At 45.7% G+C, this 16,658-nt stretch overlaps 1 protein-coding gene across 1 annotated transcript; it reads left to right on the forward strand.

Moving 5' to 3' along the window:
• Window positions 1-202: 202 nt before the first annotated feature.
• On the forward strand, window positions 203-13,099 carry LOC116937331 (uncharacterized). Its single transcript, XM_032944394.2, has 9 exons — window positions 203-302; window positions 819-947; window positions 1,123-1,166; window positions 4,023-4,246; window positions 4,599-4,809; window positions 7,149-7,378; window positions 9,426-9,636; window positions 9,932-10,155; window positions 11,435-13,099. The coding sequence occupies exons 2-9, from the start codon at window positions 941-943 to the stop codon at window positions 11,691-11,693; spliced, it is 1,410 nt and encodes a 469-aa protein (XP_032800285.1). The 5' UTR covers window positions 203-302; window positions 819-940; the 3' UTR covers window positions 11,694-13,099.
• Window positions 13,100-16,658: the final 3,559 nt, after the last annotated feature.

The raw sequence follows: 16,658 nt of genomic DNA on the forward strand, positions 1-16,658 counted from the left end.
AGGCTTTATTTACAAAGGAATATCATTAAATATCGTTTGGTGGCACGCTGTGGTTAGTTTGGGTAACACAGGTTCACAGCCAAGATTCATAATTAAATAGGACTGTGGTAACAGAGGAGCGAAAAATTAGACAGGATTGGAGGAAACCCAATGGAGATGGGGGGTGTGGGGGCGAGGGGTTCTACGAAGAACTTATGGAAGATTCCATGAGGTCGAAGGAGGCAGAATATATAAGGGGTGTGTGTTGGGAACTCGGAGCACTGGGAGAAGAAAAGGCTTGTGGAAGAAATCTTTCCTGTGCTGTGAGTGTGGGGGGAGCGGTGGCGCAGCCGTTAGGGCGGTGGGCTACAAACCCAACGACCCGTGTTCGATTCCTGCTCACGGACAACCCCAGTGACGATTATCTGATCCAGTCATGGGCTTTGCCGAGGTTGACTCGGGCTCAAATGAGTACCTGGTGCCATGTGTAAACATCGCCACGGGGGAGACAAAGGATGCCAGGCGTGGTGCTGGCCACCCCCCCCCCCCCCCCTCGTGTCCCATGACGGCCTTCATAGGTGCTCGATAAAGGCACTTGCCCCAAGAGTATATAAGGCTATAAGGGGGATCTTTGTATTTGTTACTGGAGAAATCAAGTTCCCTTACCAGGACGACTCGTGTGGGCTCCTTTTTACATGTAAAAGTTGGGCCGAGGAAGGGGCAGTTGAGATTTTATGAGGGAACATAATAACGCGTTGTGGCGAGCGTGATTTAGTTGTTACTTGCAGGGTGTTGCCTCGAGTGTATAGATTACTGTTTCGTTGTGTGTATGACTGCAGGAATTGTGTGAAAATAGCCATCAGAAATCTGAAATTCGACCTCGAATAAACCGCCAACTTCAAGGACGTGGAACGGAAACCTTACAGAGACGCAGAAAGAGAGACTCCAATTTTCAGGAGCCATGGCAGGTAAAATTTGGGTGCATGAGCGATTTGATGTTCGATTAGGTGAGCAAGTGGTGAAAGGTGAGTGGTCGGTTTTTGATGAGTGAGTGGTAATGTGTTGAAGGAGTGGTGAGTGATGAGTAATGATAGTTGAGTGAGTCGTGAAAGGTTAGAAGTGAGTCAACTTCTCTTATTCTAGACTGGAGCCACGACAGAAGCAAGCGAGTGGACATGTGGAGAAAGGTATGCCAGCACCTACCCGCCCGCTCACTCACTCTCCCAGCTCTCAGAAAATGTTCGCACCAACATCCAGCATGTCAGAGGCTCGCTTTGGCTGAACTGCAACATGTTTATTCTCAACTATACAATAACTTGATTTGATGTTTTCGTGACTGCAGGAATCCATACTCTTTGGTTCTTTCGGTAAAGTCACGTCGGTAGAAAAATAAAATAAAACAAAATAATATATCATGACGTTTCGATCGCAACACAAGCGGTCGTCCTCAGGCGGAAGGAAAAAAAATCCAGCAGTGGAAACACAAGATCCAGGTCCGATTCAATACAGTACACAAAATCCGTGTTTTGATCCCATCTGTGCAGGATGTCATTCTTGACATGCAATACCCTGGTGTCTACAAACTAAGTTGTGTCTGCGGCAGCAGTTACATTGGGGAAACGAAACGACATGTCTCGGACCGTGTTCGCGAACACAAGGCAGATTTGAAACACAGCAGAACCAATATCTCTGCAGTGGCTGATCATTGTTATAACGCAGTGAGCTCGCACGATATTGTTTTTTTCCGAGACCAGGGTACTCTGCAAACCTTCGGGCTACCATCAAAGATTTTTCCATGAAGCCATCCAGATATATAAACACAGAGACAATTTCAGGACGTTATTAATCAAGCAAAGTCGTAACTTGCTGTGGTGCTTCCATTCTTCCCTGTCGCTTGGCTGTTATCTCCGACTCTCTGAGTTGCATTGCCCTGTTAGGTGCCTCTGCATTAACGGGCTGATGTCTCACTAACATGGCCACCTCTGCTCCCTTAGCTTCGATGTATCGATGGTTCTGGCTATGTGATGGGCTTTGTGTCTCACTGGCGCGACCACCGTTGCGGTGGTTCTCTTGCGTGGACGCGCTTGCCTCTCACAGCACAGTTGGCAGTGCCACAGCTTGTGTTGCACATAGACATGACATTAACTTGCTAATCCCCCTAATCTCCCTGCCTAATCTCTCCCATCAACATAGTGCTAATCTCCCATTAACACTGCTGTTGTGCGCATATGCGGGGACTATACTCTTATGCGGCGATGGAAGCTCATTTCATGCTAATCTCTTTCCCTAATCTCTCTCCCTAATCTCCTCCATTAACACAACTGACGTGATTGCGTCCGGGGAAGAAATTACTTTCCAACTCAGACCCCGCCTGCTTGCCCCATCGCCACGTAAATAACCTCTTGTTTTAACAGCTCTCTCGCTGGTTCAGCAGTTCCGCTGCTGGATATTTTTTTCCCGCCTGAGAACGACCGCTTGTGTTGTGATCGAAAAGTCGTGATATATTATTTTTTTGTTTTATTACATTTTTCTACCTACGTGACTTTACCGAAAGAACCAAAAAGTATACAATAACTTTAAACTTCAACAACAGTAGCCTCAGTCGTATCTGTACTGTGTGTGCTTGTAACTTACAGCCAGGTCTCCTGTTCCATCCTCTCTCGTCTCCCTGTCACTCTTGGCATTGCACCGCACGTGCTTTGCACCTACGCCCCGGGTCCCCCCTTGCTTACTCGGAAAGCACCATTGGCAGTCCTTGGCATTTCATGTGTATCCTCTTCCAATGATGCCTCCTTTCTCTCTCTTATTGATATGTACTTCGTATGTGTTGCGTTGTAGTATATATTAGGTGGTCACAATTTTTTGTCATGTAATGTTAAATGTTTGTGTGCAATATGAAAATTACCTCGTTCTTAAAGAGAAATGGTTGTTAATTGAAATATTACAATTTTGTAATGAATGAGTAAAGGTGTTGTTTGTTGATTCAATGTATAATCTGAGTACGATATTTCGCCAGTAATTACAACTCGCATTATTAGGCAAACAGCCAGAGTTGTGGAGAAATCTTCCCGCTTAGATCTTAAATAGAGGAATAAATGATGTTGTCACTTGTGAGTTAATCAGGTGCGAAGGCCAGAGCGGGCGGGGGGTGGGGGGTTAATGTATGCATATCAATTACCATGCATAACCGTGACCGGTTGGGTTATTCATCGGGTAATTAATTTACATTATGCATGCACATTATGCATTGTTGTATATATCGTTATTAAAAAATAATAATTAAAATGTTTGTAAATTATGTAAGGAACTAAACAGGAGGACTTCTTCAGAAATCTGTCTGTCGCCTGATGAAGCAAGTTGTAATTACTGGCGAAACGTCATATTCAGATAGGAAATGTTGTGGCTTGGCTCTCCTACACACCGATGTGCTGCACGAGTAAACAATTGACATGTTCTGTTTACGTGACAAACCTTACTAGTGGGTTGTGTCAGGTGGTGGCGGGTTTAACGACGCATTTATATTTACAAAATCTAACCCAAACATCTGTATTATGGATAATATTGGTCGCGAAAGCCTACGTGTTAAACTGATGGGCTAATGCGGTATGGAATGATGTGGAGCTAAGTGGATTTTCCGAATACTGGTACCAGTGGTGTTAAAATCGGCCCTATGGAGGAGGCGCGTGAAGGACGCTACTGGTCAGGCATAGCCACTTGCACTCCCACAACAATGGAAGACAGAGGAGCAACGCTCGGAACAATGAGCGGAGTGTTAGGCCGCTCAAATGCAGCAAGTTGGCACAGTAGGAGGTATACGTAGGGAATCTGTCAGTCATCTCAGTCGGTCAACCCATGGCAACTGGGTCTCTCCTTTGACCTCCTGTCAGTGAGCCTTCGACACTTCACATGGCCTCAAAGTGCACATGGCCTAGCACAGGCTCCATGGTAACATAACCACCACTTAGTGGCAAATGGCGGGTGTTGTTGGGTGTGTATCTGGGTTTCTAGACACTAATTTTCTCGAGTGTGCATGGTGCTGCTAGTTCGGGTGCCTTGCCCCGTTCGTGAACACGGGGCTGACTGCATTCTTCCTGGGAGACAACAACCACTACTGGGGTACTGTCGTCTATGGGGACACGCACAGCATCGAGGTGGCCAAGGAGACACGCGAGGAGAGTGGTGCCTTCACGGTGGAGCACGCCCCCTCTGGAGGAGCCAAGGTCTTGATTAAAGACCGGCGTGGGGTCTTTCTCAGCCGCTTCACCAGGTGAGGCATCTCACATCTCTTCACTTATCATCATTTGCATAAACTTGTTTATTTTTTTACCAAGTGAGATCTCTTGAGAGCAGGATAGTCTTATTTGAAATAGCGACCCTAGCCTTCACCCTAAAATGACAAAAATAAAATTGAGCTTGTGTATAGGAGACATTACTGCATCAGGTGACCACGGGAGAAGTCAACATTCAGCAATGGATAGGTTATGGCTGATGCATAACGATTTACGAATGATTGATGTAGGATTAAATGTGAATAACTATTGAAGAATGGTGATGATGCTGCTTATGCCATACGATTCAAAGTTATTTCCTCCTAAATTAAACACGCATTTGTGTAATAGGTCTGGAATTAACCACATCGATGCAGCCAAGCCCACCCAGGACATCTTCTGTGAATTTGAGGTCATTCCCTTTGGGGTTCACCGCGTGGCGTTCAGAGCCGACAATGGGAAGTACCTGTCACGAATTCATCGTGACAAACAAAACCTGGAGTCGGGCAAAGACAAAGTGGACGCTTACTGCCTCTTCAAGGTGCATTTCGCCAAGTCACAGGTGAGTATCCATTCATTCACCTGCCCACCGGCCAAACCTCCTGATTACATGCCATCATCACTGTCACATGGCACCAATAAGTGTCAAGGCAGAACACAATGGAGGGTAGGGTCCACCTGTAATAGGGAAGGCAGCTGATGAAAATTAGAGACTTGTAACAAACAAGGTGTCAATCACCATTTGTGCAGCCGGCTTCCTATAAATAAGGACCACCACCCCCACCAGATACCGGAGGGTGGATGGAAGAAGACCGCAGCTATATATACTTGTGAGCGCCAGCCGGTAGGGAACAGGAGCAGTCCCCAAAAACCTCTTAAGCGTCCAGCTTGGACACCCTGTGGGGGAGCAGGGACGGGCAGCGGAGCACAGGGAGGCTGCCTCTGAACTCTGACCTGTTGTGGAGAGGAGCCAGCAGGCACCGGCTCTCTTCCTCCTCGGACCACGATGGGAGGCCGGGGTTGGCCCACGGCGAGCGATGACGTCGAGCGATGACGTTGAGCGTCACTTTGACGTTTGCTTTCTGGTGAATGTAGCCCAAAAGTGGGAGGTAAATGCCAGCTAAGGCTGAACGTGCCTTAAGGGTGTGTGTGTGCGGGAACGCATAACCTCAGGTGTAAGTATGAGGACAAAGGGATCGTCCTGAGGTATAGTGTAAGCACACCGTTTGGTGCAGATATATGCTATGGTGTGAAAGCAGGCATTACTCTAATTAGACTTGACCCACACTATACACGAGCGTGACTTTGCTAAACAAAAATATAATAGTGGTGTCAATAAAGGTGAGCCTTGAAGTAGGCTAGAACCAAAAGCGCCACAATCACCATCATCAGGCTTGTTAGTCTATTCTCTATACCATGGTGTACAATGTTTTTCATTGGCTTGGAAGCTTTCTGCGATCCTAAGTTTATGTATGGTTCCTGTGACCCATAGACTTGCATGAACACCTACAGACTCGCACAACTTGTTACAATTCTAAGTTCATGCATCAAAACGCACACTGGCAGAGCCAGTGGGCGTTGTGGGGTGGCACGTGCTCCCCCAATGATCCGATCGAAATCCCTAATTTCGATCGGATCATTGGGGTTTATTAGTAATAAATCGGCATTTTGCGACCTCCACTGCCACTGTGTAGCATATGATTACGTGCCAGTGATTCTGAGATGATGGGACAATAGTCTGAGTCCATAATTGGCAATAAGTAACGGCAAAGCAGTTATAAGTGACTCACAAAATTATGCTCAGTTGCGTATACAGTACACGACTTCCCTGAAGGAATACCTTCAGCGAGCGCGATGCCGATCACACACGGTTCGAATTCAACCCTCGATTGATGGCTGTGCCATCGCCGCACACGCGTTGAATAAAATGCAAGGGACAAGTCCTTACTTACTAACAACTATCATTTTTCATTGCTGGAGGGGTTGCCCCCCCGACCTGAAAATCCTGGCTCCACCATTGAAAACGCCTAATTGGTTTACTCGTCAAATGAGCATTTGAGGCGGTGCTGATCTGCTGTTTAAAACCCCAAAACAGTGTCAGATATTCCAGATTCCTGTGGCGGGGGAAATTTGATCTACAGGACAACCACTGTTGACTTTTCCTCAAAGTAAATATCATTCACGTGTGCTACAACCTTTTGTGCAGTGTGCTGTTCAATGTGCTTCTTCATTCTGCTGACACGATGAAACTTGTTTTTACACCCCCAACGTTATCCCGGTTGTGCTATTGGCGTCACATAATGAGATGATATCCATTTGGAAATCTCGCAGAGCAACCCTTCATGTTAGATAGAGAATGGTCCACAGAAGCGGATATGACAAAGCTTCTTCTGAGATCCCTTAAAGTATTTTCTGGTCCACACAGTACAGGACAGCACTTTTTCACCTGCTGTTTATGTAAGAGTAATGTTTGTTGCATGACAAAGCAATATTTAAATTCTAAGAGCTGGAATTTAGCCAAATTATGTGCAGAACCAATTTTAATGTGATGGGATTTTCGTGCCGTCATTTGTGACCAGTCAGCGTATATGAACTCACTGCACTTGAGATCCCATTTTAATCAGAACTAAGGCTTTGAGAGTCTATGGGTCTGTGTGAGTCTGTGGATCTATGTGCTACTATAGGAGCCCATATGCGTTTCTATGGGCCCATGTGCTCGTCTATGAATCACCTGGATTGGAACCAAATATCTCAGCGGTGCTGGCATAGTGCTCTGATCTCCGACCCACCTGGCCATCTCCAGGGAGGGTGGTTGATATTTATTGTGACAATTAATATTGACTGAGAAAATAAATGACAATTGATGGTTATCATGGCCTCTTGATTTTACCCTGACCTCAGTTTGGGATCCTGGCTGACTTCCTGAACTCTGCTCCGGGCCAAGTCTCGTTTTCCACTCTCGAGTGTAACTACTGGAGCTGCGCGGACCAAGGTGATGGGGTCCACAAGATCGTGGCAAAAAGAGAAACTATGGATGAGAGCTGCGCTTTTTCCGTTATCTCTGGACCCAAGGGCAGCTCCAAGGTCTATCTGCTCGATGCCAGAGGTGTCTACCTGAGCTGCATTCACAGGTACTGGTTGTTTTTAATTCAGTGACCCAAGGAAAAAAAGTATCTTTAGATTTGTAAAGTCTGGCAGGCTACAGTTGTAGAATGATCAAGTTTGTTTGTCTACTGAGGTGTGAATTCAGATGACCAGGATAGTCTCATTTGCGAGTGACCTCATCCACCATCATGAAGCAAATAGAAATCGGAGCAAAATGGCATAGGATATTGCATGTCATAAAATCTATATCAATAAAGGAGGGTGTGTGTGTCTGTATATTTGCTTACCAGGATGCATTCACACAGTTTTGAAGCTAGAGACTGGAAACCTTCCCAGGGTAATCGATGAGAATAGGTTTTTCCCCTTTTATCTGGCAACAAAACAGCTGTGTTAAGTTGTTAAAACACCAAACTGAAACCTTTTACGATAAATCATGTCTGCATTAACCACAATACTTGTGGTCAAAATGCAAACAAAAAACAAAAGAAAGCTGTCTCTGGTGTGAACCAATCAGTTTCAAAGACAATGCATATATTATTAGTGTTTTTCTTTTTGCATTTTGACTACAAGTATTGTGGTTAATGCAGACATGATTCCTTGTAAAAGGTTTCAGTTTGGTGTTTTAATAACTTAACACCTGTTTTGTTGCCAGATAAAAGAGGAAAAACCTATTCTCATATTTTGGTACTGGCAAAGGAGGTCCCATGAGGGTAATCTATGATTTTTGCATCCTGTAATTAGGCTAGGTTAGCCCCCGCCCCCCCCCCCTGGGCGCCCCCCTTGGATTACCCGGTTTTGAAATGAGTGTTCGCGGGCACCTAAAAATGTGTGGACAACGGATTAGGGATCCAGGGGGTCCCGGAACCCCTTTGGAGCATTTGGTTTAGGTTGGCTACCTCGCCATGTACGTACTTGACAAAAAACTGTGGGGATTGGAAGCTTTTCAGTTGCAACCTTCGCAAAATTGTCAAGGATAACCCCCTTTTAAGACGTGGGGGGGGAGGGGGGAGGGGTCTGCTCTGGGTCCAGGGTGTGGATCGGGGGGTTGTTGTCTGTACCACCCACTAAACAAAGTACCACAAGGAGTCCAAATATCAAAACACTTAATAAGAGCAAAGTTGTTCGGGAACCCTGGTTTCATATAATAAAGTAGTGTTTGTTTTCCAGTCAGGATCCAGGGAGTGAATCGGGGAGCGGTTCCTTGTCCTGCCCACTAGACAAAGTACCCAACGAGTCTAGGTAACAAGAAACATGAAAACAAAGTGATTTGGCACACCCTTGATTTCAGAAAAAAGTGCTCTTAATTTACTTTTCTGTGGTCCCCGTGGCCCCAGAGAAAAATGGCAAGGCCAATTCTATGGGTTTTGAAGCTAAAATCTTTTGGGGGTGGTCAGGAACAACCATAGTAAGATCACTGGTGCTGTTAGGCCATGCCCCAGACATCTCCAGAAGGTCCCTGGATGCAACAATGGTTATTCAATGCTGCATAATGCTCACAACTGATTCAAGGAAGTAAAACTTGCTATGCATTACGTTTCCTTGTTTGAATTATCTACATGGTAATCAGGAGGAGCATACGGTCTCAATGATGATGATGATCTCCAAGGCATTACTATCTGCAGAATAGAACTAACTGCACAAAAGTTTATGCATTCCACAATGAGACAGAAACTAACTGCACAACATAAATAACTGCGTAACAGAACTAACTGCACAAAAGTTAAAGTGGTAAACAACAAACTAGCAAATTTTGGTATATCCCCACAAGCAACCACTAAAAATTCCCCAAGCTCAAAGTCGTACAGTCCTCTTCAGGACTGCACACTATCTACTGAACCTTCGTGCTTTTTCAAGGAAAAATAATTACAGAAAACCATGCAGTCCTATTCTGCAGCACATGGTGAGATTGGAGTCGCGTATCTACCCCACAGCAGCTTCGGAATCTGACAGAGGGTGTAAAGCATTAGCAAAGTGTGGTGCATCAACGGCATTCACTATGATAACGTCTGTATATTAATTTTCCACTCCCTCCACCATCTCCTCAACCCCGCACCCTATGTCAACCCCCTTTAGGAGTGGTATTGATTACATTGAGGCGGCCAAGTCCAACCCAGACGTGCATTGTGAGTTCGACGTTATCCCTCAGGGCACGAACTCGGTGGCTTTCCGTGCTGACAATAGAATGTTCCTGTTGATATCGGACAGCAGCAACCATGAGATCCGTGCGGCGAGTGAATTCACCGACATGTTCACCCTCTTCAAGCCAGTGCCTTACCTACTGCCGGTGAGCAATTGCAAAGATTTATACTTCTGTGTTATAAGCAAGAGTGATAGCAAAACAAGTCCTGGATCATCCGTTGCTCGGGTGGCCACGTTTCCGGGTTTTTATAGGATCATCCTGTCGTGGGAAATTCGTAATAATACCCGACTCATGAAAAATCATTTACATTCAGTTCCGCTGCCATCTTCTGGTATTTTGAGATCTACCCTTCATTTGTCCTGGTTTTGTTGCACCTCAGAGGTGAAATAAGTTCAAATAACCAATGATAACATTGAACAAACCTGCTTGCGTTGTGCAGCTGGGAGCCCTGGAGCAGTACGTGGAGCGGTCAGGTCCAATTGTTTTGTATTGTGACAATGGCAAGTACTGGAGCCGCAAGGACAGGAATGGCATTAACAACATCGAGGCGATCGGGGACATGTTCGACGAGAAGGGATCATTCACCGTGATGCGATCCGCATCGGGGGGAGGCAAGATCCTGATCAGAGACGAGCGTGGGGTCTACCTAAGCCGAATCCAAAGGTAAAGACAAGATGCACACTCTCTTACCTCTCTCCTTTCATCTCACTCTATTCCCATTTTTTCTCTCTTAACACTCGCTACTGCCACACACACACACTCCTTACTCCAGCAAGAATCTGTGAAACTACTGGACATCTGTAAAAAAGAGCTCGTCGGTTTTCTCGGATAAATAAATATTCTGATTCTGAACCAAGTATTTTTGTACAACCTTCTGCTGCCTCCTGTGCCCTTTCCATATCCTGGTGCTTGGGTCTCTCCTCCTGCTTCTAGGACCCAGGTCTCCCTCCCCCCACCCCGAAGTGCAGCTACACCACCCGCACACTCCATCAATGGCTACCGTATGCTACAGATTATGAAGCACCCTTCCCAACCTGTATTTTAAAGTATAATTTGGGGTTGTCTTAAAATCCAGTTGGCGTGTGACGAGAAGTGTATAACTTTATTGGGTCAATCTTATTATCTGGCGTGTGACAATATTTCTACACCTATGATTGCTGTAATATCTACATTCATTATTCCCTTAACCACATGCGAGTGTTTGACAGCTTCCCCTTTTTTGTTCATTTTCCGTGAGGCTTAACATAGACAGTGACAATTTCAAATACCATCCATATAATGTTCACACGTTGTTGGAGCAGATGCTGTTAGTGTGCACCACAGTGACAAGATGTCAACTACCTCGCCTGGTATACAGGAGGTTGTGGGTTTGATCCTGACCCTAACGCCTGTATATTTTGAGTTTTCATGTTCTTCCCATGGTCGAGTGGATTTCTCTCCGGGTCCCCCGGTTTCCCCCTCCACATTTAGAAACATGCGTTTAGAGTATCTGGCTGCTATACATTTCCACGTGATTAAACCACTTTATTGGGCTATCATTTGTGGCCAGGTTGCTTCTGAAAAAGCGCTACATAGCTCAGTGGGCCTTGATAAAATAAAAAAAAAGTTTAAACTAGCTTATAGTGAGCGCTTATGAAGGCTTTCACAGTGCACGAGAGGGTGGTGTGGCTAGCACCACACTTGGCCACCTTTGCCTCCCCAGTGCTGATGTTTGCACACTGCACTTTGTAAGGTTGAGTTTTAGAGGAGGCTCAGAACCTGATAAGCGAAACACCACTAATGTTGGCCAAGACCAGGAATCCATCTCATATCATTGGGTTCATAGCACGGTGCACTAACCACTGCGTGGCTGCTCTCCATAAGGTGCAACACAGACACGTGCACACACAAACTATCCCCCTCACGTTCGCTGCTTCCCGTGTACTCTCCTTTACCTCTGTAGGGGAGAAATTGACCACATCGAGGCTGCCAAACCTATCGCAGACATCTACTGCGAGTTGGAAGTCTTCCCCGTTGGACTCAACAAGGTGGCCCTGATTGCTGATAATGGAAAGTTCCTAAGCCGTATCAATCGGAATGTCGATAACATCGAGGCAGCGAAGAAAGCACGCGACATATACTGCGAGTTTGAGCCGTGCCCCTTTCCTGATCCGAAACCTCATCCATGTTCTGTAAGACCCCTGCGCTGCTTCTGCGAATGAAAGAAACTGTGGGTTCTTGAAGCTAGGGTTGTTGCGATATATGTGTTTCTATATTACAATATGCTAACATCAGATTTAATGATAATAATAATATAAGGCTCTTAGCTCAGACTAACAGACTCACGGAGGCCCACACACTTTCACAGAGGCCCATAGATTTGTCCCGTGACCAATAGACTCAAATGTTGTTGTTTCATCATTACTTGGCTAGTAAGATATGTTAAGATAAAAAAGCAACACTAATCTTTCCAAAATGGGCTACAGTGGAACCCTTCTTAACGACGGTCCTCCATAGAGCCCAACCTGTTCACTTACCGACCATTCCCCTGTTAATGACAAGCACACGACCACCAATTTCACCCAATCGGCGAGCTCCAAAGTGGTCTGACCAGGTCTCGGCCAATCAGCGACGTTCATTCATGAGCGTTGGGGCATTTTTTACATTTGGTGTCTGCTGCCCTTGGAAGTGTAAACATCTCTTTTTTAATTCTTGGTGTATTTAGACTAAACTGAATTAAATTTAAAATTATGACTCCCAAAATGCTTGCGAATAAAGACAGTGAGGAAGACAATTAGTGTTTTAACTAAGAAATAAATAATTGAAAACCTGAAAAGGTGTACAGATATGTACGTTGTGCAGTGAATATTGCCTGCCCTCGCTTAACGACCAAATCGCTGTCTGACTGGTTTCGTAGAACCAATTACTGTGGTTAAGAATGGTTCGACTGTATGGTAATACTATAGCGTTATAGTATTACCATATTGACTTAAAGCTTTCGTGACTGCAGGAATTCATATTCTTTGGGTCTTTCGGTAAAGCCACGTAGATAGAAAATAATTTAAATATCACGGCGTATGTTCTTTTCACCTGATGCGATCGAAACGTCGTGATATTTTTATGATTTGTTTTATCTACGTGGCTTTACCGAAAGACCCAAAGAATATTACCATATTGCAGCAAGCTTTCCCTAACCCTAGCTTATGCTTGAGTAAGCATGCTCTTGCTTAAGTGTGTATTCTAAACTACCACTGCATGTAGTGGCTAGGATTTACTTGTGACCCTTAAATAATAGAATAGTACGTAGCAGGAAAATGCTGTAGATCTAATCAGGAGTAGGAGGAGGTACATATAGGTGGGACACGTGTGCAGAGTGGAAGAGGGTAGGTTACCAGGGTGCGCATTGGAGTGGTAGCCAGAGGTCAGCGACCAAGGAGAAGACCTAGATCCAGCCATTGATGGTGGTGGTTGTCCTTCAAGGTCTGAAATTGCCTATGTGGGATATGACATAGCAAATCAATGGGAATGTGGTGGCATCAAAGAGCACTAGCAAAGATTGCACGAATGTGAATGTATTAACTACTTGTAATGTACCAATTGTAATAAATAATGTCCCTACTGCCTGTCATGATTGTGTAATTTCCACAGTTATTGTTAAGTGTATGAATGAAGCAATTTGTCGACTGAAAATGATACCATATGGAAGAACAGTAAAATGTATGAAGCAACATTGTTAGGGGGTTATGGGTTGGGAGTAAGGTTAGGGGTTATGGGTTAGGATTTTGGTTATGGATTAGGACTAATGCTACGAACAGGTTAGGTGTCCGGGTTAGGGGTTATGGTTAAGGGTTAGGAGTTAGTAGTTCGGTTTATGGTTTAGGAGTGAGGGGTAAACGGTTTGGGTACGGTTAGGGGTTCACATTAAGGGTTAGGGATTTGGTTTGGAGTGAGGGGTTATGGTTAAGGGTTTGGGGTAGGGTTAGAGGTTTGGACTTTGTACACACTGATTGAATCGCTCCAACAATGTTTTGATATTGAATATTACCTATAAACATCATTTTTTGTCTACCTGCACACGCCTATGGGGCCGTCCATAAATGACGTCAGGCACCTAGTGGGGGGGGGGGGGGGGGGTCAGACATTTGTGACGATGTGTGACGAGGGAGGGGGGTTGAGAAATGTGATGTCACATCAAAATGCGCAACTTTAAATATAGACAACACGTTCTACTTAATTAAATATACTTTTTAATAAATGTTTTCTCCTTCAACATCAGAGTGTAGCGCCACATTAAATACGCACAACAATGACAATAGTTTAAAGCGATTTGAAGCATTTTTTTTTGGGGGGGGGGGGGATGCAGAGCTTTGTGACGTCATATTTGAGGGGGGTCTGACTCTTTGTGACGCCGTGTTATTAGGGGGAGGGGTCAAAAATCGCGTGACGTCATTTATGGACGGCCCCTTTCCTTGTAACACGTTTAACTGACCAACTGTTGTGTTTACGTTTCAACAAAGTACACGTACAACAAACTAAGCCCCCAACGAAAAATCTCTGTTTTTGCCCTTGGTCCAATGTAAACTAAGAAAATCACCCTTTGTAACAATGTACGCTGATTGTAATGATAATGCGCGCCAAAGCATGCGTATGCGCATGTGTGGAAACGCCGACTCACGGTTGCCCCTAACAACGCAAAAACGCTTGCTGAGTTGCGACGGGATGGATGTTCTCCTTAGGGTAAAAAATGCCAAAAATAAAAAAATATCAAGCACAGTTATTGCTGCACAAGCCGCATGCTGAGGTAAATCCTAAACAGTGTGGTGTCCTCTTCTCCCCCCCCCCTCCATGCCAATGTGCAATTACTACGATAGTCAGTAGATACAACTATAGTCAGTAGTTACACCTATAGTCAGAAGTGTCTACTGTAGAGTCACTAGATACTACTGTAGAGTCACTAGATACTACTGTAGAGTCGGTAAATGCTACTGCAGAGTCAGTAGATACTACGGTAGGGTCAGTAGATACAAGTACAGAGTCAGTAGATACAACGATAGAGTCCATAGATACAAGTGTAGTGTTTTGTTAAATTACTCACACTGACACGTTGTAACAAGTCACCTGCTTACACTTTATTTCACCTGTTCTCGCGCCAGTTGTAGGCACTCCTATAACTATCTGTACAGTCACGTACACTTGACTTCTCCCTGCTCCTATCTATTCTGCACCTCACTTATCCTGCACTCAGCAACTCTGCACTCAGCAGCTCCGCACTCAGCGACTCTGCATCTCCACCGCTGTGCTCACCTACGCTCCCTCATACCCGCTCACCCGTCTGTCCCAGGCAGGGGGTTCAGCCAACACACGCCCAGCGACGGCGTGAGGGTTGAGGTCCCGTTGAAGGCTTGATCGGCAGCAGCAAGATGTCTTCACTCTTGGTTCCTGGGCAACTCTCCCTCTGCTTACGCACACTCCCCTTCTATATCCCTCCTCATTCCGAGTCTTCACGTGCTCCCCTTTAAGCCGCTGCCAGGCCGGCGCCGGTCACCTTCGTTAATCCCTTATCATCGCCCCCATCTCCCGTCTCTCCGACGCCAACCTCCGGTCACAGCGTACCCACCTGTTCGACCTGGGTTGCACCCACTTCTCCCCTTAATTACTGGTGGTTTGTCAGTGCGAACCTCATGTTGCAATGCACACATCTGTTCGACCTCAGTTGCACCCGCCTAACAGCGCGCACCACGCATATCTCTCCTGTACATAAGTAGAGTCACTAGTTTCAATTGTAGAGTCACTAGATACTACTGTAGAGTCAGTAGATACTGCTATAAAGTCAGTAGATACTACTGTAGAGTTAGTAGATACTACTGCAGAGTCATTAGATACTACTGTAGTGTTAGTAGATACTGCTATAGAGTGAGTAGATACTACTGCAGAGTCACTAGATACTACTGTAGAGTCAGTAGATACTACTGTAGAATCAGTATATACTACTGTGAGTCTGTGAATGCTACTGCAGAGTCAGTAGATACTACTTTAAGGTCAGTAGATACAATTACAGAGTCACTAGATACTACTGTAGAGTCAATTCTTGATTTAAAGCTTTCATGACTGCAGGAATTCATATTCTGTGGGTCTTTTGGAAACACACGTAGATAGAGAAAATGAAAATATCACGACATTTCGATCGCAACACAATCAATTGTCATCATGTGAAAAAATATAGCGGGAGAGCTACTGAGGAAGGAAAAAATATAGCGGGAGAGCTGCTGAGGCAGGATTATATAAAGGTTTGAGATGGGTATAGCTCAAGGGTCATAAGTGAAGTGGGCGGGGCTAGAGATGAACTTTGCATGCAAATGTAAGATCAGAGAGCTGAGCAACCTCCACGACGACGCACTCTTGCACAATATAGGGGTGGGGATTACAGAGGCTATGTACATTATACGTGTAGTGGATTCGAATTAGGTGCACACACAACTCCTTGGGAGGCAAAACATATTTATTAATGAACACAACAGTTAACTCTTACATTACGCATAGGGTGGTGACCACCGACTTTCTCTTGCTAACACACACTTCTCAGATACTCTATGGAGGTACAGCCTCCTGTCTTGGCGGGACTTACTCACACATCTACCGCTATACTAGAGTCATCAGCTGGGACCTACACACAGATCTCTTGCTAAAGTAAGGAGGTACAGCCTCCTGTCTTGGCGGGACTAACACGTCTACCGCTATCCTAGAGTTCTCCGGCTGGGACCTACACACGGATCTCTTCTTGGTGCCTTCATGATGCATCTTCATTCTTGATACGGGCAGCCTCAAACCTCGTGAGGAGGCTGCTTATATGGGCCTTGGCGTACATGGGCCCCGCCCCAGCCACCCCTCCCTACGAGAACCCTCTCAAAGCCCCCCTGCTGTCCACGTGCCCCCCGAGGTGCCCCCTAGGTCCCCCGGCCCCCACTGGGGTCCAGTCACGTGTCCAGCCGGGGTCACAGAGAGTTCCACGACCTCACACCACCCTCGTGGCCTCTCGAGTCCAGAACCGGCCCTGACGTCATTCCCGCCTCCAGCCGGGATGACGTCATGTGTGTGTGTAGGCCCGCGTGGTCGTGATGCTCCCCCGCATAGTGACGTCACACGTGTGCATGTGTGCGCAGTAGTGATGCTACCATCACTACATCACC

This window comes from Petromyzon marinus, chromosome 32 (assembly GCF_048934315.1).
Source record: "Petromyzon marinus isolate PM22_M1 ecotype Great Lakes invasive population chromosome 32, UKy_Petmar_22M1.pri1.0, whole genome shotgun sequence".
Lineage (NCBI taxonomy): Eukaryota > Metazoa > Chordata > Hyperoartia > Petromyzontiformes > Petromyzontidae > Petromyzon > Petromyzon marinus.